General features: G+C 37.0%; 1 protein-coding gene and 1 long non-coding RNA gene across 2 annotated transcripts in view; one reads left to right on the forward strand and one right to left on the reverse strand.

The window, feature by feature from the left end:
- The window catches only part of zcchc2 (zinc finger, CCHC domain containing 2), a 32,908-nt gene extending 17,062 nt beyond the window's left edge, over nt 1-15,846 (forward strand). Inside the window, exons 6-14 of the mRNA XM_084710428.1 lie at nt 3,946-4,049; nt 6,499-6,564; nt 8,058-8,115; nt 8,312-8,432; nt 10,385-10,452; nt 10,842-10,924; nt 11,847-11,963; nt 12,074-13,690; nt 15,236-15,846. Of these exons, the coding sequence (XP_084566554.1) occupies nt 3,946-4,049; nt 6,499-6,564; nt 8,058-8,115; nt 8,312-8,432; nt 10,385-10,452; nt 10,842-10,924; nt 11,847-11,963; nt 12,074-13,690; nt 15,236-15,297 (2,296 nt within the window). The 3' untranslated portion in view covers nt 15,298-15,846. The remainder of the gene's footprint in view (nt 1-3,945; nt 4,050-6,498; nt 6,565-8,057; nt 8,116-8,311; nt 8,433-10,384; nt 10,453-10,841; nt 10,925-11,846; nt 11,964-12,073; nt 13,691-15,235) is intronic.
- Nucleotides 8,599-15,336, reverse strand: LOC146307223 (uncharacterized). The gene is made up of 3 exons (XR_014768936.1): nt 15,229-15,336; nt 10,289-10,485; nt 8,599-8,764 (listed from the first exon to the last, which is right to left on the reverse strand). It is a non-coding gene; the product is annotated as an uncharacterized LOC146307223 (long non-coding RNA).
- Nucleotides 15,847-27,300: the final 11,454 nt, after the last annotated feature.

Raw genomic sequence — 27,300 nt, forward strand, 5'->3', positions numbered from 1 at the left:
TTTAAAAGCCATGATTAAACCACATTAACAATACAGGGTTCTAAATGACTTTCAGCATAAAAACTGACATTCTACCTTGATAAAGTCTAATTTAATTCTCTGGCTGGGGGACAATTTTAGTGATTAATATCATTATAAGGACAGTTAATATTTTTTTCAAACTAATAAGCATATTTAAACAAATTTTCTTCAATCTGTTATTGTCATTTTTCCTTACTTATGATCTTGAACTGGCAATATAGAGTTTGCCTGTATTGTCACATTTGATGTTTATTTTTTTTTATCTCAGATTGGTCTCAAATTTAATTAAGTGGTGGTATAAAAAGTCCTTTAAAGTCTTACATTTACTGTGCTGATATATGTATCTATTATATGTTGCCGTGGATGAAATTTGTTTTTTAGCCTGTATTTGTTAACATTTTGGCAAAATTGCAAAATTAAAAGATGCTGATTTGATTGGTTGATTCTTTTAGCAGCTCCTATTTTCAGTTTACCCATAAATGCAGAGACAACTGTCACTGGATTACTTTGATACTGAAGAAAACTTTAAAATATGATGATTCTCATATATGTTCTGAAGGTGTAAGGAGCATCTTTTTTCTATTCTAAGCAGATTTATGGAAGTGTATTTTGGCCTGTATTTTTTAAAACAGTTTTTTTTTTTTCTGTGCATTTGGGCTTTTCATCTACACAGAAATGTTTTTGTAGGTTTTTGTAAGCTAAGCTTTTTGGAGATGCCTGCCAAGGTGAAGATATTTAAAAACTCTGTTGTGTCATGTAGATAGAGAAACCAGAGTTTTTGGCCTATAACATCAGAGTGTGCGCTGTTGTCTCCTTCGTTTGACGTCAGTGTGCATTATCTCCATGATTACCCTTCTTTTTTACATGAGGGGCTGCTTTGTGGAATGGCGAGAAAACTTGCTGTGTGACTACAATTGCTGTTTCATAGATGTTGTCAATAAAGATTTGTTTTGATGCATCAAAGTTTGCTGGTATATGATGGCTTTAGCATGAGCATGAGGCTCAACAGCTAAATTACTGTCTTTCTGTTAGCATTTAGTGGTGCAGCTAGAAAAAAAAAACAGTTATTAACACTGATATTTTGACAGGACAGCAAGACATAAGAGGAAGTATGATACATCAGAAATGCTCACTGTCCCCTCATTCAATGATACTGTGGTTTATTTGAGTCTGGTTGACAGAATGGATGTAGAATTGTCTACTGTATATTTAGAGAGGCACAAAAACACTTGCTGCAGAGGATATTTTAATATAAATAGCATGTTCCAGGATAATACCGTAAACACTAGTCATGTTTCCCTGCCTCATCATTACAATTTGCTTCCTGTTTACCTGACATGTGCATGACTAGTGTAGGTGAATTTTCATGTGTTTTCCGGTGTGTTAAAATGGACAATATGACATTTTTTTCTGAAATGGTGTCAAAACATCTGCACAGAGTTCATTTTGGTTATAAAACACTGTTTTCAAAGATATCTGTGTATGTATGGACAAGGCTTTGTGATAAACATAATGATGTAGATAATGTCTATCTTCAGTGAGTGAATCTAAAAATATGTACATCATGTCTGTGTGTTCAGATTTGACTAAGTTGTGACTCAGAGGAAAATGAGCAGGATTTTTAATGTAAATTGTGGCCTTCAATTAGTCAATTAGCTGTGACTTGTCAAAGGAATCAGGAACTATTTTGATAATTGATTCATTATTTTGAGTCTTTCCTGAATTTCAGCTTCTTGAATTTGAATATTGTCTAGTTTCTTGACTCCTTTACTCCTCTCATATGTGGAGATTTCCTACACTTCTCTGTTGATTATCACATTAAAGTGAATATTTTGGGGTTTTGGATTGACAAATAAGACAATGAAAGACATTTTCACTGTGTTTTGACATTGTATGCATGACGCAGCCCTAGATTAAACATGACAATTAACTTAAGTCTTTGTAGGTATTTGATAACTGCTAATACATAAAACCATTTTAATGGGGGCAAGTAAAAATTGTCCTTGGGCAAGTAGATTTCTGATGGACTTGCGAGTGAAGGAAAAAAAACTGCAAATAATTAATGGATTACTTGAGAAAGTAAATATCAGATTAATCAAGAACTAAAACATAGTTGCAGTGCAAAATAGGTCCTGAAATTTCTTCAACCTGTTTTGTTTTTGTGCTCATTATACACAATCTCATGCATGTGACACAAGACATTATATTGTGTGTGAGTGTGTATGCATGCATGCATGCGCGTGCGTCATTGTTGGAAGGGTTGTCAACCACTGACAAGGGGAGAGGCTGATTTTTTTCAAATCCAACTACACCCTTTATGTGATACACAAGTCTCACACGCATACACGCACACACCATGGTGTCCATCAGTTTCATTTAGTGCAAAGTGAAACTGTGGAAAGTGAAACCTATCTGCCTGAACTGGAGCTTTTCATCAGCACCACCCTGCTGCATTGCACAGAACTGAACTGTGCTGCTCTCCTCTCCTTTTATGGGTGTTGGCTTAACTGATACCAGGGCTTTTTGCTTTATTTATTGTAGCTACATTATGTTGATATAACTACAGTATGTAGGGCAACAGATGGTTGCAGAAGTTTGTTCTCATTAAGCACTATTTTGCATGTTTAGGACAAGTCAGCTGTTACACATTGATTATTGAAAAACATGATTCAACAACATGTACAAGTCCATTGTTCACTGTGAGTGTTGTTTTCTTTTTTAAAGTATGAAACTGTGGATTGATATGAAGTGATTCTCACAAAATTCCTTCCTCCACAGAGATAGAGATGGGAATGCATGTTATGATTTTTTTTTTTCAGATGATACAATAACTAGCTTCTCAAGGCTGATACTGATAAGATAACTGATAATTTCACATATTTTGGAATTTTATTTTGTTTTTGTAGGCTCGGATATAGTGAATAAAAATGAATGATTTATTATTCCACAGCTCTCACTGAACCAAATCTAACTGACATCACTATGATTCCACAAATGTTCATTTAGCTTTTTTTGTAAAGTTAATCAAAACTTCACTAATATATATATATATATATGTGTGTGTGTGTATGTATATGTATGTATATATATATATATATATATATATATAGTTATATAGTTATATATATATATATATAGTTATATAGTTATATATATATATATATATATATATATATATATATAGTTATATATGTGTATATATATACACACATATATATGTGTGTGTGTGTGCGTGCATATGTGTGTATATATATACTGGGAAAATATATACGAACACAATGATCCTTCACATGTGGCTATCAAACAGTTATCAACAAATTTTATTGTCCTAAATGACTTTCAGTGCACTGAAACGGTATACTTTCACTGGTATTTTTAAAAATTTATAAATAAAAAGAAAAAAACAGAAACATTGTTAAAAATTGAAAAGGCTGAATTAAGAAAAAGGTTCAAATCCACAAATAAGAAACAAGTAATAACTAAAATAACTAAAAAGTAGTCATCGACAATATATTCTATGCCAAAATAAAACTTTTCCTATCAGCATATTGAACAAAATGTACATTGATACTGATATAGCTGTGCAGTAGATACAAAATCCAATTTATTTAAAGGAAACAAAACTTGTGTGTAAAAGGACAGATGAAGTTAAATCCATGGTAGCCACACCAACCTAAAAATACTTTGAAATGACAGTCCAGACAAGTGATCAGGAAAAGGATTTGGATTATTTGGATTCTGATGTTACATCAGTGTGTGTAGAGTAGAATTTATGTTACAATATGTTTTGCTCAGCTGTTTTCCATAAATGTATTGTAGTCAGTGTGCTGCCTCATGTAGTCAGCCTCTTGGAGAAAAACACCATGACAGCCAAGTTTCTCACTTATCCCATGTCCCTGTCTCCTCTCCTCTGTCCACCTGTAGGGAAAGGTTCCTGTCTGCTCCTCCAGTCTTCAGACAAACCAGAAAGGTGTGCAGCTTCTTCAACTGTGACTCCAGTTACTCTACAAAACCTACATGCTGCAGATGTGAGTATCAGACTAAAAGCAAATGTCCATGAAGTGGTAATCATCAAGAATAAATCATGCGCTTTATTTTTTATATGTTTCAAATCTTTTTTGATGTGGTGCCTTCAAAGTCAGCCTTTCGAATGGGTAACATTTAAACTGGCTGTCCCCTGTCAGCTGTCCTCCTCACTGATCTGACCTCACAAGGATACCATGTCCTTTGTTTCAGAATGTCCTGTTCTCTTCTTCTAGTGCAAGTCAATGAGTCAATGAGAGACAGGGAGAGGGTGGGAGAGGGTTGAGCTTGTCACCCCATGTGCTCATGGGACGACATTTGTGCACGCGGCGCAGAAATGCTTCTTTGCAAGGTTACTTGCAGAATTATGCACACATAGAGGAGCTCCATATGTTATTCTTGATCAGTCTTTTCCCCTGTCTTTCCAACACAACGGCCCAAGTTAACTGTTAGAAACACAGTGACATTTGGTCAAAGCCAGAACACACATGGCATGTTGTTATTAGAAACAGATTGGTGTGGTCTGGACCCATTTAAGTCATACAAGGCCAATGCTCTTCACTGTCATACAAGAAACAAGTTTGGAAAATGCTTAATTTAAACCATTAGGTTTTATAGATTAGGAATATGCTTGAACTTGAATACAGCCTACTCCATGAAAACTGCATGACTTTCAAAATAAGATGGTGTTTCATTTACACAGTCCTGTCGTTTATATTTGTCATTTGTCTCTGTTGATTCAGTACTCTGGAAATTAACAAGTATCAAATAATCCTGATCAAAACATGCAATAAAATTAAATATGAACAGCTGGAAATTACGATTGCATTTTAGAATCAGAATTAGTGTTTTCACATGAAAGAATGTGGTATGTTGGTGCATAAAAACATAGTATAAGAAAAATGTAAATAAAGGTGAAAGTCAAGAAGCATAAACAGGAAAAAAGAAAAAGAAATAAAATATGTACAAAATGGACATCATTTAAATGAAGGAACTGTATAGTTTGTGCAGGAATGTGCAAAATATTGTCCGGGGAAATTCCAAATGTATTTCCAGATGTTTTTTAGTGGAACAATTACAGTAACAATTTAGATGTGATGATAAAAAGTTTCATACCATTTAATATCAATAATTATTGATCATATTGGTTGTGACATAATGATATGGATGTTGTAACAATATTGTAGGGATGATTATTGGTGCTTTCACAATACACTGTGGTTATAGTTTTTGTGCCTTTACCTTAACTGATAGTTCAAAATGGTAACAATCAATTAATCATTAATTATTAATAGGGTACAACACTTTTTTTCTCATTTTCATGATTTTTTCTTTTTCTCCCTCATTTTAAGTGTAATTTTATGTGTCCTTACTCAACAAATGCCTTGGCCAGACAATGTCAGATAAGGCACAGTTACTGCCATTTTTAGACTATTGATTAATTGTCAATGAATACATTTTTAATTGATTAAATTTAACACTGATTAATTATTAATCATTGTCTCAAATTAACAGAATTAGTTTTTTGATAAATAGTCAGTAATATGGATATAATGACTAAATAGGTAAAGACAAATAATAGAACAGCTAGAACTGTCTGTAAGCTCACAAATTTACATAATTTATTGTAATACAGAAAAGACAACGCTTATTCCATATCATGATATCTAGTTTCATGTTATGATACAATAGCCTTAATTTGACAGTCTTCAAGACCTGTTTATAGGCTAAATAAAGTGATTATTGTGGAGGAAAATCAGTTTTATGGTGATGAAGTGAAGTGCTATCATGCTGATCGTTATTTCACTAAAGTTCAACTTGGATCCTTTTTTATAATTGGCTTCTCCTATCAATGTTACTTATTGATTAAAAATAAATGTGGGGTGGGGCACGCCAGAAAAAGTTTGAGAACCTCTGCATTAAGGGAATAAAATGCTTAATTTGTTGAACTTTATAGATAATGTTTATGGTTAGACTATTACTATCTTGGATTTACTTTTGTTTGCATGTTTGCTGCACATCAGATCCAAAAGCAGACACAAAATATCTACTGTATGCTATATTATGTTCTGGGGACAATCATGTTACTGAGTTGAATTAAAGTAACATAAATTAGAATAATTACCACACACTAAAAAGTTCAACTTTGATCCATCACATTTAGTCATTTAGAAAACCTTTAATTTGCTTAATCAAGTATTAATCTTAACTTCCAGCACGACTCATTATTTTTATTATTATTACATGGATGTTACGACTCTGTGCTGTAATCCAAAGTAATCATACCTATAGATTTGCTCCAACCAGATGTCAAAGAATGAGGCACTGAACCAGAAATGGTGACTGCTGGGCAAACTTGTGCTGTCATTAATTAACAGCAACACATTTCACTGAGCCACTGTGTCCAAACTGTGATGACTGTCATCAGAAACAAAGTTGTCTTTCTTTTCACAGGCAACTGCCAGCTGGGGAAGACCTACCAACAGGGAGACTGTTCTGACGCCTCCAGTCAGGAGGAAGGTGAGAGGAAGTGAAACCATTCCACTCTTTTCCCACACTGATGATTTTGTGTGGAGAGTAGTAGTGGCAGGGAGAGAGCAGAGGACAAAGACATGCACAAGAGCATGTCTAATCAGTGAATGAGGCCTGATTGTGCAGACAGACAAAGCAAAGAACGTCCCACTAACCAGAGCTGTTGCGCTTCTAGCTGCTGGAGCTCCATAGTAAACATGAAAAGTTAACAAGCGTTTATTTTTGGGAGTCGTTTGGAAAGGCTGAGCGTGTTTCAAATCCTCATATTTCACAGCTATATTTGCCTCATCATGTGCTGGCCCGAGTTCAGCTCGAGCAGGAGTAACCACAGCTTTGGCCTTTTGAATACTTACATCAAAACTGTAAATGTTAGACAAGCTGGTATGTGTGTTAGATTCATGCTAGACTCATTGATGTTACACAAGTGCTGCCCTTTAATCTCAAAGAAATTGTGCAATAGAAACATTATACTGATTTCTTTTGATGTTTAAACAGAATCAAAGCAGGGGACATGAATGAAGGCTAAGAGTCGGAGAAAACAGAGAGAGGAATCAAAACCTTGAGACAAGGGAATGTGTGTGCATTTAACTGGAAATTCTGGAAATATTACCAACAGTCATACTCCTTCCTGGGAATTTCAGACTAACAAACTAAATATCTGTGGTTGCAGTTGTAGCAGAGAGAGGTCAGGGACATGTTTAGCTTTGTTTAGCACAAAGAGGGAAGTGCCAGCGTGGCCCCATTAGCCCAAGTAGTTAAAAAAAAAAAAGGATTGTCAACACTGAACTTTATTGATTAACTGGTCCAACGTTTCCCCAAAAGGCCACTTTCAGAATAAAAGTGCTCTGGCAGCAGCTATAAAAACAGACTGGTGCCATGCTAATGGTAACAGACTGTTGCAGTTAAATTTGAGTTTTTCTTTTTCTTTTCCTGTTTATGTTCTTTTTAACATTAGAAGTAAATGCAGTAATAAGAGAGTATATCTTTGACTTCATTTGAAAGGACATGTCTTTTTTTCTTTAATGATGATTGGCATTTCTTTGTAGATGAACGTAACAGTGTTTCCCCTGCCTTTCAAACTTAAAAGTGGACTACCTTCGTTGAAAATACCAACAACGTCACAAGGGCTTTTTTTCCACACCATGCTGACTTTCCCATATTAATGAAAATTCTAATTAAAGAAATTTACTAAATTGGTGTCATATAACACACCTACAGTGATTGCTAATGTGTAATTCTTTATTTTACATAAGTATTTGAAAGGAAAATAACTGTATTTTTCAATAGCTTGTGACCCAGTGACTACAAATAAATTCCAGCATTAAGGCTGCAGCTAACAATTATTTTTATAGTCGATTAACCAGTCGATTCCCTACCAGTAATTTTCTTTGTTCTCTAAAAAAGCACTTATATCACATTCTGTGTCTTGATTAACAGGAGGTATAATGGAATTAATGGGGTGTTGTTCATCTGTTTCTCAGATTTAGAGTATGTTCAGGGACACAAGAAAAAGCACGGGACCAAGAGTCCATGTCAAGGGTAAGTACACTGTCTGATCTGTGTCTCTGAAATGTTTTTATCCACATGATTAAAGTAGTAGCAAATAATGATGTAATATTACTATTATAGAAAATAATAGCAAAATAGTAAGAATTCAGGCAAATAAATTTACTTTAATCACCATGTGTAACACATACTAAAAGGACAACACTTAGATTCCTCTATTGTCCATCAGTCTCTCTAGTGCCAAAGGCTCGCAGGGGGACAGTCGGAGGGGGGTCCATGCTGCTGAGCTCAATGGACCAGCAGAGAGGAGGAAGAGCTGTACACTGAGGAGCAACCAGGAGGCAGAGCAGGTGAGGACTGAACACAGCTGGTCAGCAGAAGGCTTAAGAATGCCACATATCTTTCTGCCACTGCTTTAACTCTCAATTTACTTTACTGGTCTTATTCTGAAATGTTTGTTGAAAACAACTGAAACATTGCTGGTAATTCCAATATATTACACAAACATTTACAAGCTCTGTACACACATTCTTTTAATGATTACCCTTCTAAACATGTTGGGATCTCTGTTGTCAATATTGGTGGTGACTAGTTTTCAAATTGAAGGCAATAGTCTCAGTGAAAATGACTGACAGGAGAATCTGTTGTTTGTGGTGGGTCCTGCCCCAGTCTTCTCTAAGGTCTGGCACAAAAGAAGAGAAGGAATAGTGAACAAGAGTTCAGACATGGTTGCATATATATATATATATATATATATATATATATATATATATATATACATATACATATACATATACATATATGTATGTAAAATTACCAATTAAACCTTGATAATTAAAGAAACATAACTAAATCATGTTTAGGTCCTGATTGTTGCAGGTGTGTTGGGATGTTTATTTTTCTGTCATGTATCAGTAGCAGAGGTATTTAACAGTGTTGGTCCAATCATTAACTCGACTGTACAGCTGAGCAGCAGCACAATTCGCAGTTAAGGACAATTCCATGAACACCAGTTAATCATTACAAATTGTAGTGTGTTGTGGTTGGCTAGTTGGTTAGATGTGTCGCACTCTGCCACGTGAATGGGAGTACTCGCTGCTAATCTCACTGATATAGGTCAAGACTGTGTGTGTATGTGTGTGAGAGAGAGAGACAGCACTGCTGACGAAGCACATCCTCTCTCTCTGCCACAATAGAGGTTTGACACTCTATAAATGCCATTCTGTGCTGCTGCTGGACAGGGCTGCACCACATTTGTTTGTTGTTTGTTGTTCTCAATTAATTCATGATCTTGGTCATTTTTTTTTGTAAAGGAAATCATTCCAGCAGGTTTTCAATGGGCCTGTTCTCAATTAGTCCATGAATGAATCTCACATTGTCAGAGATGTTGCTTGGTACGCAGACTGCACCTCTGACACGTTATCTCCAGGAGGACACATTAAACCCGCTATTGATGCACCCTATTTTTTTAAGCTACATTGTGAACAACAAATCAGTGTTGAAATCATAAAATAAACAAGATAAACCCTGTGAAAGAATGAACAGTTAAAGCGACCAACTTTGTATTGCTAAATAATCTCATGTGTGAATGATCATCTGATGTTGTATTCACTCATGTGGATGATGACTGATGACGCCTTTACTATTAAGGGGAAGCCACATGTTGAAACCATAGAAACAAACCAAACAAGACTTGGTGGTGTCATTAAATATGTATTTTCACTAGCTGCAATTTTCTTCCCATCTTCAGAATAACCCACAGACCTCATTTTGAGCAGTTTCATGTAGCAACTATTTCCTATATGTTGTAGAAACTACTGGAACTTTCTAGTAGAAAGAAAGTAGTTCCTACATGAAACCACTCACAGCAAGGTCTGTGGATTGTTTTGAATAACCAGGTTATGATTTTTGGAAAGAGACACTGGTTTTAAATGTTTTTTGTTTTTTTAAGCATCACAGGACTTGTGTCATAGAATGAGAGAGAAGGCAGATTTCGCTATGGCTGATATCTCCAAAACTATGTAACTCAGGAAAAAATAAAAAAATAAAAAAATCTGAAAATCTAGCTGGAGAAATAGTGCTATAGGCCAGGGGAAAATCATGTATTGGTGATTTTGGGGTCCTTTTAACATTATGATTTGTTGCTCTGACCATATTGGGCAGTGCTGCTGAAAAAATAAATCATGACTATAGTGACAAGAACCACCTGAATCTTGGAGAAATTCTCTGTAATGCTGTGGTAAAGGTTTTGGTTGAAACTGGTGAAGCTGTTCTGACTCTCCTCTGACTTTCCTCTTCACAGCACCCGGACTCTGAGAAGCGAAGCCACCCAGCCACCAAAACAAAGAGCAGAGGTCTGACCACAGACAGGTGGGTCACTGATGGCTCATCACAATTTTATGACTGTGTGACAGTGTTGAGTGATGGCTCATCACGATTTTATGACTGTGTGACAGTGTTGAGTAAAGAAAGAAAAAGGGTCATTGCTTAGGAAGATGGAAGTCATGCTAACGCTGTCACAGAAAAGCCTTTAGTGGATTTAAATTGACATTTAAAGTGACGGTCACATGTGTTTGTGATATGTATAGACTAGAGAGAGTGTAGTGTCACTGAGCCTAAAGCTACTTATGTTACTGGACTGTGGCAGGATGATCTTCTATAATCTGCCACTGACTCTACTAATCACATGCCACATTTGTATCCGTCGTTACTGTGTCTCTCTGTTGACATGACACTTTCTCCCATCTGTCTCTTTTCAGGGACAAGGTGAAGGGAAAGGGGAAGGGTGCTCCCTTTGTAGCCAATGGCCGGAGGGTACCAGCCCTGTCACCCCAGAGGAAAGGTGAGTGCCTCTCAAGCCTGCTGAGTGTATTTAATTGTCTGTCAAAATTAATCATTTGCATTATGTTAAACAGCTTAAAACCATTCTGAGGTGACTGGTCATTGGCTGCATGATGGTAGAAATCAACACAAACATTACAAAGCTACATATTGGCTGTCTCTCAGAATAACTCTGATATGTCCAAGAAATTATTGTCTTTGTTGTCTCTGGAGGCCTCGCATCTCTGAGTGCCTGATTGCTGCAGTTTTGCAAAGCATCATACTACCTCAGAATCATCTCTCATCATATTCTTGGAAAATGTATAAACATCTCCAAAAGGTGTGTCTAGATTTGACTATCTCTCGCTGCTCCAACATGATAGTCACTCATTCTTGAGAATTGGGGCAAGTTATGTCCCACCAATAAAACAAAAACAACTTTAGAAATTATTAATACCAACTGTAATTCATTTTTTGGGTGAGAATGTATTCTTTAAGGATTAATACATATAGGAATTGTTTTGGTTTGCTTTATTTTTTTCATTTCTAAACTTGCTCTGTGCCAGAAAACACCCTTGTGCCAAACTCTAAAACTACCAATACACCCTGATAACGTAGGTATAAAAATGTGCTATTATAATCATCTTTGTTTTTAAAATAATAACTCTATCAGATTTTTACAAAAACGTGATTTAATCAGGCATAAAAAGGTTTAGCTCTGCAACAACTGCTGCTGACTTGCCAGCTATGATTTAAAGCAAACGAGAGAAGACCACAGAAAAATGTTAAAGCATTATGAGCATTTTAATTCCAAAACTTAGGCCAATAATAAGACTGTCAATCTAAATTTTGGTCCCTGTAATGCCTTTAATTAGACAAACACATTTTAAACAGGTACATACTTTTATATTTCATGAATACTTAACACACACGTGTTGTTGCAGATAGAGGCTCTGGTCCAGATACCTTTGGTGAAACATCATCAGAAAGCTACAGCTCTCCATCCAGCCCACAGCACAGAGGACCAGAGAGCATGGATAGTGAGGACGACAACAACAAAGGTAAAACACACACATAGACACACACAGTAGACTTAAAGTATTTTTTTGTAATGAAGCATGTACCTGCAGTGGTGTAACGTGGACTGAACCTGATCTTGTCTTTCTGTCAGACACAGACAGCCACTCTGACGACTCCAGCAAAGGTCCGGGCCCTGACATGTTCTTCACCCACCCGACTGATCCAGCTGTGGTGGGGGACGTCTCCTCTGTCCACCCTCTGTCTTCCAAGAACCACCGGGCCCAGATGGAGCCTCTCTGCCCAGAGTCCAGCACGGATTTCCCCCCTCTGTCCCTGTCCCCCTTCATGCACTCTCTGCCCTACGTGCTCCCCAATGGAGCTGCCGACTCTCCACTCTCACTGGTCCCTCCTCCACCCAGCCAAAGCATCGTCCCTGATGTCAAGCCCTCGTCTGGGACACTGATGATGCAAATGCCCCTAGTGCCTTCAGCTGTCCCGGGCCCTGGAATCGTGGGAGAGCCAGAGAAGAGGGACATGCTTCCAACGTTTGGGATTCCACCTCTTGGCCTCCACCCATCTGGGAGTCCAGCTGTGCAGCCCATTGTCCAGAGGTTCAAGACAGCTCTGTCTCACAGCCAAGGAGGCACAGACGGAGCTCCAGGGAGTGGTTCTCCTCCTGTCAGAGCCATTAGTGTCATGTCTCCTGGTCCCACATCCTACTCATCTCCTCTCCAGCAGTCTCTGCCCTGCCAAGACCCGGCCAGCGTCAGCTCCGCCCTGGCCTCCTCCCTGCCACACGTGGAGACGCCCCACGCCAAGCACCAAGGCTTAGCCCTCCCGTCTGGCCTGCCTTCTCCCTACACCCTGCCCCCGGCCCCCGCCTCTGTCATGCCTGCTGTAGGAGCTCCTGCAGCCGCTGGGATCGCTCAGTCTCCTGGACATGTACAAGCAGCGGTTCCTCCAGCTGTGCCCACCCACACCCCTGGCCCCGCCCCTAGCCCCAGCCCAGCCCTCACTCACAGCACGGCTCACAGCGACTGTACATCGTACAGCAACAGCAGTGCTTCCTGTGGAAGTGCTCCTGTTGCCCCTGGCAACCCTATAACGCTTCAGCAAACCCAGCAGCAACAGTTGCCCCAGCAGCAGCCAACACAACAACAACAACAGCAGCAGCCAATTGGCTGTGGGACGTGCGGTTGTCATAACAACTGTGGTGGCCGTGTCAGCGCCAGTAACAACAACAGCGTGAGCGGCGCCACCGGCTGCCAGGCACCTTTATTCTTCCCCACCCACCAGATGGCAGCAGCGCGACAGGTTTTCAGTGTTCCTCCGCCTCTCTTCCAGCTTACGAGCCTGTGCAGTAACAGTTACCTCACCCAGGCCCAGCCCCCCCACCAGGCCAATGGCGCCGCCACCCTGTCCCCCTTCTTCCCCACCGCCCCGCCTCACACACACCCACCCCCCTACGGTCCCCTCCACACCCACTCGCACAGCCACGGCGATGTATCGTCACACATGCTCGGCACCCAGGCAGCTGTCGCAGCCGCCGCGGCCGCAAATTACAACCTGCAGCAGCAGATGGCGCCGGCGGCATCGTTCTGCCAGCGTGTCTACCAGCATGTTTACCCTCTGGGTATGCTGCCTGCTGCTACACTGGGAGGAGGTGGAGTCAATAAGAAGAACGGCAACGTGTCCTGTTATAACTGTGGTGTGAGCGGACACTACGCTCAGGACTGCAACCAGCCCTCCATAGACTCCACGCAGCAAGGTAGTGCAGCTACACGCAGCAGGGGCAAACACAGGAGCACTTTAGCTTTCATTCCCCATAATCTCAAAGAAAAAGCCCAACATTCAGCCCAGACTTTGAAAAGTTAGAGTTTGTCTTCAACAAGTATAGTATTTTCAGTTCTGCTGGGTTACCTCCCTCATTTTGTCCAGAAGAGAAGCTGCAACATTCAAATGACACCAAATATCAGCACATAAATGGTTAAAAATGTGTGTGGTTCTCCTTGGGGATACCTCAGTGGTAGGAATGTGGCAGAATGTGAGTGGTCTTACCTGGAGAAGGAAAAACATGGCAACAAGCAGACAAGTTTGTCCTACAGAGCTATTGAAGGGACAATTTGGATTTTCTGAAGTGGGGTTGTATGAACTTATCCATAGTCAGTGTATTACCTACAGTAGTTGGCAATATTTAGAATATTTTCACCACTTTACTTTGCTGTCAGACAGACTTTTCAGACTGTTGTATGAGCCAAATATCGCCCTCTACAAACCAAACAGTCATTTTACCTTGCACAGGAGTTGCTATTTGGTCTACTGCTGCCTTCATCTGTTAGTTTGTGTAATTGTGTGACTTTCACGCTTTAAAAAGTTTAGTTCGGATTCATCAGAGTCACACAGTAACACAAACACACCAACAGATTGAAGCAGCGGTGGACCAGCAACGCCTGTGTCCAGTAGAGCTGGGACAATACACTTATCTCCCAGTTCGATACTATCACAATACTCGAGAGCCGATTTGATATGTATTTCAATTGTTAAGTATTGTGATTTGATATTCCAATCTATGTTTGCTTTTTTAACACTAGACCAGGGAAAAAAGTTGAATCTTAAACTTCTAGAGATTATATCATGATTCATATTTCCAGAAACAATGCCAACCTTTGAGTTTTATTGCAGCAGCATTTTATTGCTATACTACATATAAAAGTATTACATAAAATATCTCATGAGGGAAACTTGTGTAAGGAAATAGAAAAGGCTGTCTAACAGCAAGATAAAGAGTTGAAAATATTCTAGATGTAATATGTAAGTGTATACTATATTTTGTGTATTTTATGCTGCTGACCCTGTCCACAGCAGTGCATTGTTAGCTTCCTACAGCGGTCCTCCTGCTGCTCCTCCAAACTGGGAGCACATCAACCACCATCTACTGTGCAGTGACTATGAATAAGCACCTCATACAACCCCACTTAAACCAGTTCCTTTAACCTTGGCTGTTGGTGGCACCATCTGCAGGTCTAAACTGGTACTGCTGCTTAAAGAGTTTATCAAAACATTGACTGCCAGGATGGTAGTTTCAAACACTTGAAGGCACTTTTAATGAGATAAATTAAGATCCTAAGAATGAAACACAAAACTTTCCTAAGAGAAATCCATGTTTAGGTCATTCAAAGCTAAGCGCAGCCTGACACTGACCTTTAGTTCTGTTCAGACTCTAATTTTTTAACTGTCCACTGATTGTGTATCCTCTGTGTGTTTGGATGCATCTCTGTATGTGTGCATGTGTGTGTTGGCATTTACGTTGCAGGTGGCTTCCGGTTAAAGTACGCCGCCTCCCACATTTCAGAAGCACTTGACAATGCCGACTGAAGAAGAAGAAGAAAGGACGAAGAGGAGTTCCGCTGGTCTCTTTCCCACAGTGACGGTACTCTGTTCTTCCCCAGCCGCTGTGTGTGAGCAGTGCTCTGAAGCTTCTGAGTACTTCAGGAAAAAAAAAAAAGAAAAAAAAAGTTCTCAAAAAGAGAGAGTGACCTGCCAAGGGCTCGGTGGACAAAGCCTAAGTACTTGTGCCTGAGAAAATCTTGTTCCCATGGAGATGATTCACTGTCTCGTGCACAACGACGGTCCACGTGACTCCCGCTCCCTTCCCTTTCAGTTTGTTTTTGATATTTTTGCACTGAGGGTTGGAAATGATAAATAACTTATTACTTAATTATTAGGAAGTTCGGAGATTTTGGGGATTTTTTTACATTAAGTGGAGACTAGTCTCAACTGAAAAAGGTTCTTATACACTTATTTCTAAAAATAAATAGCGTATTTATGCTTTTTCCTCATTATTACTGTTCACCTACAATAGGATTATTGTCTGACGAATTGTACAGCAGTTTTTCAAAGATTAAAACAAGAATCAAAAAGTAATGTAAGCAACGTGGATTTTAGGTTTGTTTCATTATTAATTTTTGCTGTAAGGTTTTTGAATGTACACCTTCTCGTTTAAGGAATCTGACTGTATCAGAGTGTATCGATCTCATGCATTTTTGCCACTTGATATATGTTTAGTTGGAAGGTAACTGCTGCTTTGTAATTTTTTTTTCTTTTTCAATTTAAAAAAAATTGTTTTACTTGGTGAAATGCACTATAGCGAGGCAGGAACACAAGTGCACTAAAACAGGATTTATTTAGTTTAACTATTAAGACAAAGTAATCAGCAGATGTTCTGACAACCACACGTCCCACAGACAGCTCAGACTATTTTAGGATGCTTGAGTATTTTGGTTGTGAAGCAGCTTCTTATGGCTGACATTTTAGACAGAGTGAGATCTCTGTGCTCTTACTGAAACTACAGATACTGTAAAAATAAAACAGAAGAGAAAGTCATTGTACCCTGTCCACACCTGAGTATGAACAATGGTTTTATCAGGGCCACTGTAGTGAAAATAAATTCATTAAAATTACAGAGGTGAGGAGTGGGAGTAATATTCAGGAAAAAAAAAACTCTTCAAGATTCAAGTTGTTGGATTTAAGAGGAAAAAAATATTCTAATATTATTCTACATTATAATAAAGACTTATTCTCTGAGAATTGTAATATCTGAGAGAGAAAAAAAGAATTTTCTGAGATTAAAGTGATACATTTATGTGAAGAAAATCATCAGATTTCAGAGAAAAAAAACTGAGTTAAAGGTGTAAATTTAAGAGGAAACAACTTGGTTTTCTCTGAGATTTTAGTGGTAAATTATGAGGAAAAAAAAAACAGATCTCAGGATTAAACTGGAATATTCTCTGAGATAATAATAAATTTACATGAAAAAAAATCTGAATTTTTAAGATTGAAGTCATAATTTTAAGAGAAAAAAACATTCTCTGAGATAAACATGGTACATTTTTGAGAACAAAACTCACAAATTTATATATACATATATATATATATATATATATATATATATATATATATATATATATATATATATATATATATATATATATATATATATATACATATATATATATATATATATATATATATATAAAAACTCCCCGATCTCTGTAATTTTTTAAATCTTATTTTTATATACACACTGACCCTGATCAGGAGTACACTCACAAGAGTCAGACATTTTTCTCTCAGTCATTGCTTTTGGTCAAGAGCAAGAACAAACTATCTGCCAGGTTACCGTGGTATTTCACAGACTCTTTGTGACTCAACTTTAGTTTAAGGCCACAAATGGTCTACAAGTTCTCTTTGTAAAATGAAGATATCTAAACATGTTGTGTAGATTCATTCTGTCCTGGAGATGAAACGATTCTATTTTGGACATTCTCAAGACAGGATTTAAGATTCTTTAACCACTACTGGGACAAAAGACTGAAGGCCTCAGTTTGCTTCAAACTAGCCCCCACAGACTGTTTTCCAGCCACGCGCAAAGTGAAACACTTTCCTGCTCCTGCCCTGCCGCCAACATCTCCCCCTCAAGAATGATGTCTTTACACGATTAGACTAAAACCCTGACTGAGCTGTCATTTAGTTTCATCATTTCTTTCAGCCTGGGTTACCACGTTGTCTTGCCTTAAACAGTCAGTAGATGTTTCTACCTGCCTCTTTGATTCAGATCAGAGCATTACACTACACTATTTCTGTATGTCCATTTGCAACAAGTGTTGTAGAGTTGTTGCAATGCTATTTTTTCCTACCCAAACTTTGCCTGCTGGCTGATGCAGAGTAATCATCTGATACCAGTGCTTTAATATACGTACATAACACATTTGTGAGAACTGGGGCAAATCATGTCCTTCCAAAAATAGTATAGTATATACAGATTAATACCAACACTCACATTACAATTGTTTGAAAATGTATTGTAGCCCTTCTACATTAAAGCTAAATAAGAATTCTGGTTTAAAAATGTGTATTTTGATCAGCATTAAGAGAACTCTGAGACACTAACAAGTAAAATGGCTTCTCACTACATTTATTTAAAAAAAATCTCAGCAGCTGGCTCATTACAAGGTTTAATAGACAAGAGTTTGATCTTTTACAATATATGTTTTCTAGCATCATGTAAGAGTAAAAATTTAAAATATGGTTTTGTCCCAATTCTCAACAATGAGTGATATATTCTAAGTATATACAGTATGTTGTTATTTCCTAACAGCTGTATATTACCAACCCTGTATGGTTGTGATATCATTGCTGTCCTTGTTGTATGGCCTGGCTCAGGTTAGAGAAGAACTGGCACGCTGATGCTCTTGGGAAGTACCAAGGTCTTGTTTCAAGGCTAATATATTCTGTGGTATCTGATGGCTGCATAGACTCATGATACCTGATCCTGTATTTTAAGCTGTATCTGAGGCATCTCCAACACTGGGATCTGTACAGGAACAACCTTAGTTTGAAGCATACTGACACCTTAAGAGTACAACAGTTTGGTGTTGTTTGGTGCTTGTTGGTGGATTTAGACAGTCAAGCTTAAATTTTCTAAACGTAGCACAATTAAGGACAGAAATTTCAGCTGTTGCTGTCATCAGTGTACAATGTACAATACTACAGAGGGAGGAGACATCTTCAAACTACAAAGGGTCAGAATGGACAGCAAACTTCACACTATACAGACTAAGACGAGACGTTTATTTCCTGCACTCTTGGTATATGAATGCAATGTGTTTGTTTTATCTGACAGCTGTATTTGTGTGTCAGATCACCTCTTAAAGAGTGAGTTGTTCACCGCTGGTTCCATTTTAAGCCTATATGAGGGAGCAGAATGTGTATTGAAGTTGAAACACTGAGGAGGGGAACAACTGACCTTTTCTACTCTTGTTAATTGAGTGAATAAATCTGAAACATCTATGTTGTTTTTTTTTTCTTTTCTGCACTAAATTATTGTTAACTGACCTGGTAATGACATCTGAACATTTTCGGAGCTGAGATCCCTCTGTGTGGATAAACAGCACATTTTAAAAACAACATACTGAAATGCTTTTATTTAACTTGAATTAACAAGCTTGTTAACATTCTTTTAGGGGTTTAAAAAATTACTTTGGGAAACATTTTAGATAATGAATGAGAAGATGGAGCCCCAAATGTACAGTATTGAATAAATAAGTCGTAATAATAGTAAATGAAAGAATAGTTGGTGAAATAATTTGAGAAATAATTAGAGCTCAACTTATTATGAAGTTTTATTTCACCACTTTTTTGTTGTATAGTTAATATTTCATGTCCTTTCATGACCGTGTTGTTGTCAGCCTCTTATCTTTCAGCCAATCACACGCTGCCTGCCTCACATAAGCCAGCAAGCTACCAGATTTAGTCAGGTAGTACCTCTTACCTCGAGCAGCATCAACGTTTAAATAATTCTAAATCCACTGACTCGCTGCTGCTGCTAATAAACACAGAACAAGGAAAGCAGCATATCTGTTTATTTGAACTTATCAAGCACATGTGTTCCCAGGGTTCTATGTGCTGTGATAACCCTAACTGATAATGTGCCATGCTGAGCAGGGAAACAGGGCCTTACAAACAAAGGACCATGGGACAGCTCATCCTGGGAGCATACCTAGCTGGTTAACAAGCCAGACTAGCTGAGTGTGTGGGTTTTATTAAGCATCACAGTGAAGAGACAGTGTTCACAGCAACAGCTAACGTTAGCTGGTTAATATGGATTTATGTCGGCAGTATTTTTGAAACTACAGAGCAGAAAGAAACGGTCTTTCTCTGTGGTCGCTGTAGCCAACAGAAGCTAGCTAACACTAGCTTTTCACTTTGAAGTCGATTAATAATCCAAGTTTACAAGTCAGCTAGGTTGGTAGCATGAGCAGCCTTGTTAAGATGAAGCTTAGTTTAGTTACTGTCTTTATTTACAGCAGTAGCTACATTGCTTCTCTTGCTAACTAGCTAAATCTGGTAGCAGCTGCTGAGCTGGCTAGTTTATGAGAGGCAGGGAGGCGCGGGATTGGTTGAGGTAAAGGAGTGGTGGCATGAAAAAAAGACTCGAATGATGGTATAACTGTACTGAAATTAAATTTCAGTAAATTACTGAGTTGGTTCATTTTATGGAACAAGATAGATAAATCGATCAGCTGATAAAATCAGTATTGGCCTGTCACAGCTATCTCTGCCTATACTGGTATCAGCATGTTAGATATGTGCTGTCATCATTTTTTTTAATAAGAAAATAATGCAGTTTTTTTAGACAGCATTCAATTGTATTAGTTCTTTTTTCTTACTTTAAGTTTTATATATGCAGAATATCAGCTGATACAGAGTGCTGCAGGATTGTCATAAAACCTGTAAAAGAGTTTTTTGAATAGGTTTTCTGTTATTTGCCTGAAAAGGTGAGATTTTCCATTTTGTTCTAAGACATAAAATATGTCACTAAATACCCCATTTGTCAGTTTTGAAGATTTTTGTGGGACCACAGCGAAGCTAACTTCTGTGTTGACCTACAGAAAGTCATCCCTGCAGCACTCCACTGTTGTCTGATATGTGGCAATATTATTTTTTCTTTAACATAACATAATCCAGGTTGTTTTGGCTTTTTTTAAGGTATATTTGAATTTTAATTATATATATCGGCCCAAAAAACAGTCAGGGCCTATTTTATAACTTATTCACATGTTTATCTATTTCACAATAATATTTTTTATTTATTCAATATTGAACACTACAGGGTTCCATATGAGTGGTGTATAAGGAGTTGACAGTTCTCATTACAAAATAAATGAGACAACATATGGTTGGCCTGATGATAGTGAAGTGTGGACTGTAGGGACGTCATGTATGACAGAAATATGCAGCATTATTTTTGTTTGAAGCCATCAGATTTTCTCACAGCGCAGATGATGCCAATTCCTCTGAGTGACGCTCTCACTTGTCGGAAGTTATTCCAGTTTCTCACTGTTAAAATGAAGGTGGTATTTTATGCTTATTCTTCAGCGTCATCTTGTCCCTGTGTGCGACTGTCGGGCTGCTCTCTGGTTGTTTTCAGGGCTTTGTGGGCGCTCTGCTTGTTTTCTGTGTGTTTTTGTCTGCTATTTCTGCTCAACCTACTGTCAGTGCATTAGTTGAATTTAAATCTATGCATACACTCTTGTTTTCCTGAATGCTCACAGTGACTGTCAGGAGATGCCACTGGTGTGATGTTTAATGTAAATCTGTAAAAGGATACTCACCCTCAAACACACTGCTGTCAGATCGGACTGTAAGGTTCTTCCTTTCATTCGACACTTGAAGTGGATCAGGAGATCCTGCAGAGTTGTGGATCCAGTTGGACTGTGTGGATGAAGAGGGAAGTCCAGTGTTACTGAGGACGAGGCTCCAAACAACCTAAGTGTAGTTTTGTTAACCTTGATGGTTTGAAAAATGCTGTACTGTACATTTGCAAGGGGTCACTCTGCTGCCGCCCTCAGTTGTAATGTTTACTGTACTCTTTGATATCTCTGTACTGGAAAGGTCAAATATATTTCTAGAGTGGAATTTGGATTTTATGCAAATTGTTGATGTTTTTTCCTGTAATTAAAAGCAATAAATATAAAAAATGTTAAGTGAATTTGTCTCAACTTACTTCTGATTTTTTGTTGGGATATCTCACAGGGCTGGGCAGCATGAACCACCAGTCACGTTTCCTGAGCTCCAAAAACTGGGACCTGTGTCCACCAAAATACTGAGACGCCACTGGTACAGTACATACACTAAGGGCTTTAAAATGAAGTATTGGTGTTGACCTGAAATTAACATTTTGGCTCATATGACAGGTCTGGAAAAGCACACAAGCCATGTTTTTGCAAGTTCACGTCAAATCTCATTTCTTTGAGCTCAGGTCCAAGTCATGTCTCATGTCTTTGATGGACAAATCCAAGTCTAATCAGCGTTCTATCATCTGCTGCCTGCCATCTGGTCTGCTTAGAACACTGAAGAACTATAGGGGAGAGTGGGGTAAGATGAGTCAAATTTGACTTAGGTTGTTGTCTAGGCAAAGAAAAAATGACACAAGTACAGCAAAAATGAAAATACGACTATTAATAAAGTTAAAGAAAAATGTGGTTTGAGTCCCAGCTGGTTCTTCTCTCGTAGGTTCTTGACATATCTTTTCTTAGAAGTTTAACATAAGACAAACCAAACAGTTGTGTAATACTAAATTCAAACACCATCTTATTCTTCAAAAACTTGTTTTAATTCCACCATTTTAGGAAAAAAGCTGGATATCTTAGCAATTCTGGCTAATCTTTAGCTGAATGATTCACATGGGGTTTTATATATTTGCAAATCACCAACATCTATGAGACATTTTTAGAAATGGATACATTTACTTTGACATAAGTCATTATACCTGATACACAGAGACAAACATATGTCTTATGATGGGTGCTTCCTAGATTTATGGTCACAACAACAAACAACATCTTACCCAGTGGTGGAAAGAGTACTGAAAATCTACCCAGGTACTGTTATACAAGTACTGGTGTTACATAAAAGTATAAAGTATTTGGTGGAGTATTAGTTAGTTTTAACCGTTGATGTCACCTCTCAAAACTAGGGTTGCAAATTTTGTGTTTTCCTGAACCAATAGATGAATCATTAATAATTTATATGATACAAAGCATGTTTTTTTTCTCATTTTAATTTTTTTTTAATTTTGGGTGTGTAGCACCCAATAATGTAATAATTTACTGAAAATGTACTCAAATTTGCACTTAACTCAATCGAAAATGTAATAAAACCCAATAATGTAATAACTTGACCACTAATGTAATAAAATATTCTGACTGATATTGTAATAACATTTTTACCGATAATGTAATACCTTATTACATTATTGGAGATTTATTACATTTTCAGGTGGGTCTTTTTTTAAAAAAATTATAATGTAAAACTTGACAGATAATGTAATATAGAGGTCTATATTTTGTGTTTTGAGAATCTAAGACTGTGAAATACACTGACTTTGAAACAACAGAATAACTATTGCTTCCCTAAACATACTTCGCTCTCCACAGTTTTCCAACAAATTACTATCTCGTGAAAACAACCACAAACCAACAAAACAAATTTAAGTAACACTTCATTTGACGAGGGTATGCATAGGTATTCATAACACCAACACATTATTTAAAATTTGACATAAATATATCCTCTCATAAATGGTTATTATATCACTTTGAATGACGGGGCGGTATGGCTCAGTGGGTAGAGTGGCTGTCTTGTAACCGTTGCTGGTTCGATCCTGGCCTGCAGAGCTCATGTTGAGGTGTCCCTGAGCAAGACACCGAACCCCTAACCGCTCCTGATGGGTCGTGGTTAACGTCTTGCATGGCAGCTCTTCCGCCATCAGTGTGTGACTGGGTGAATGTTATGTATAATGTAAAGCGTTTTGGGTATCGTTTCAGGTATAGTAAAGCACTATATAAATACGGACCATTTACCATCTTCCTCTAGCCTATGTCAAGTGATAGTGGTCAGAAGACATACCGTGAGATTTACCTGTATGAGTACAGGTTTAATGAAAATGTCAGCATAAAAATGACAAAACATAATGACGACTGACTTGGTCATCTTTTAACTACATACATACATACATACATACATACATACATACATACGTACATACAGTCAAGCCTGAAATCAATCATACATACATACATACAGTCAAGCCTGAAATCATACATACATACATACATACATACATACAGTCAAGCCTGAAATCAATCATACATACATACATACATACATACATACAGTCAAGCCTGAAATCATACATACATACATACATACAGTCAAGCCTGAAATCATACATACATACATACATACATACATAGATACATACAGTCAAGCCTGAAATCAATCATACATACATACATACATACATACAGTCAAGCCTGAAATCAATCATACATACATACATACAGTCAAGCCTGAAATCAATCATACATACATACATACAGTCAAGCCTGAAATCAAACATACATACATACATACATACATACAGTCAAGCCTGAAATCAATCATACATACATACATACAGTCAAGCCTGAAATCAAACATACATACATACATACATACATACATACAGTCAAGCCTGAAATCAAACATACATACATACATACATACATACAGTCAAGCCTGAAATCATACATACATACATACAGTCAAGCCTGAAATGATACATTCATACATACATACAGTCAAGCCTGAAATCATACATACATACATACATACATACATACAGTCAAGCCTGAAATCATACATACATACATACATACATACATACATGCAGTCAAGCCTGAAATCATACATACATACATACATACATACATACATACATACATACATACATACATACATACAGTCAAGCCTGAAATCATACATACATACATACATACATACATACATGCAGTCAAGCCTGAAATCATACATACATACATACATACATACATACATACATACATACATACATACATACATACATACATACAGTCAAGCCTGAAATCATACATACATACATACAGTCAAGCCTGAAATCATACATACATTCATACATACATACATACAGTCAAGCCTGAAATCATACATACATACATACATACAGTCAAGCCTGAAATCATACATACATACATACAGTCAAGCCTGAAATCATACATTCATACATACATACAGTCAAGCCTGAAATCATACATACATACATACATACATACAGTCAAGCCTGAAATCAATCATACATACATACATACAGTCGAGCCTGAAATCAAACATACATACATACATACATACATACAGTCAAGCCTGAAATCAAACATACATACATACATACATACATACATACATACAGTCAAGCCTGAAATCATACATACATACATACATACATACATACAGTCAAGCCTGAAATCATACATACATACATACATACATACATACAGTCAAGCCTGAAATCATACATACATACATGCAGTCAAGCCTGAAATCATACATACATACATACATACATACAGTCAAGCCTGAAATCATACATACATACATACATACATACATACATACAGTCAAGCCTGAAATCATACATACATACATACATACATACATACAGTCAAGCCTGAAATCATACATACATACATACATACATACATACATACAGTCAAGCCTGAAATCATACATACATACATACATACATACAGTCAAGCCTGAAATCATACATACATACATACATACATACATACATACAGTCAAGCCTGAAATCATACATTCATATATACATACAGTCAAGCCTGAAATCATACATACATACATACATACATACATACATACATATATACAGTCAAGCCTGAAATCATACATACATACATACATACATACATACAGTCAAGCCTGAAATCATACATACATACATACATACATACATACAGTCAAGCCTGAAATCATACATACATACATACATACATACATACATACAGTCAAGCCTGACATCATACATACATACATACATACATACATACATACATACAGTCAAGCCTGAAATCATACATACATACATACATACATACATACATACAGTCAAGCCTGAAATCATACATACATACATACATACATACAGTCAAGCCTGAAATCATACATACATACATACATACATACATACATACAGTCAAGCCTGAAATCATACATTCATATATACATACAGTCAAGCCTGAAATCATACATACATACATACATACATACATACATACATACATACATACATGCAGTCAAGCCTGAAATCATACATACATACATACATACATACAGTCAAGCCTGAAATCATACATTCATACATACATACAGTCAAGCCTGAAATCATACATACATACATACATACATACATACATACATACAGTCAAGCCTGAAATCATACATTCATACATACATACATACATACATACATACATACATACATACATACATACAGTCAAGCCTGAAATCATACATACATACATACAGTCAAGCCTGAAATCATACATTCATACATACATACAGTCAAGCCTGAAATCATACATACATACATACATACAGTCAAGCCTGAAATCATACATACATACATACATACATACATACATACATACATACATGCATACATACATACATACAGTCAAGCCTGAAATCAATCATACATACATACATACAGTCAAGCCTGAAATCAAACATACATACATACATACATACAGTCAAGCCTGAAATCAAACATACATACATACATACATACATACATACATACATACATACATACAGTCAAGCCTGAAATCATACATACATACATACATACATACAGTCAAGCCTGAAATCATACATACATACATACATACATACATACATACATACATACATACATACATACAGTCAAGCCTGAAATCATACATACATACATACATACATACATGCAGTCAAGCCTGAAATCATACATACATACATACATACATACATACATACATACATACATACATACATACATACATACAGTCAAGCCTGAAATCAATCATACATACATACATACATACAGTCAAGCCTGAAATCAATCATACATACATACATACAGTCAAGCCTGAAATCAGTCATACATAAATACATACAGTCAAGCCTGAAATCAAACATACATACATACATACATACAGTCAAGCCTGAAATCAAACATACATACATACATACAGTCAAGCCTGAAATCAAACATACATACATACATACATACATACATACATACATACAGTCAAGCCTGAAATCATACATACATACATACATACAGTCAAGCCTGAAATCAAACATACATACATACATACAGTCAAGCCTGAAATCATACATACATACATGCAGTCAAGCCTGAAATCATACATACATACATACATACATACATACATACATACATACATACAGTCAAGCCTGAAATCATACATACATACATACATACATACATACATACAGTCAAACCTGAAATCATACATACATACATACATACATACAGTCAAGCCTGAAATCATACATACAAACATACCTACATACATACAGTCAAGCCTGAAATCATACATACAAACATACATACATACATACATACAGTCAAGCCTGAAATCATACATACATACATACATACATACATACATACATACATACATACATACAGTCAAGCCTGAAATCATACATACATACATATATACATACATACAGTCAAGCCTGAAATCATACATTCATACATACATACATACATACATACATACATACATACAGTCAAGCCTGAAATCATACATACATACATACATACATACATACATACATACATACATACATACATACATACAGTCAGGCCTGAAATCATACATACATACATGCAGTCAAGCCTGAAATCATACATACATACACACATACATACAT

The sequence above is a fragment of the Lutjanus erythropterus genome, chromosome 21, assembly GCF_056507025.1.
Source record: "Lutjanus erythropterus isolate fLutEry1 chromosome 21, fLutEry1.hap2, whole genome shotgun sequence".
NCBI lineage: Eukaryota > Metazoa > Chordata > Actinopteri > Lutjaniformes > Lutjanidae > Lutjanus > Lutjanus erythropterus.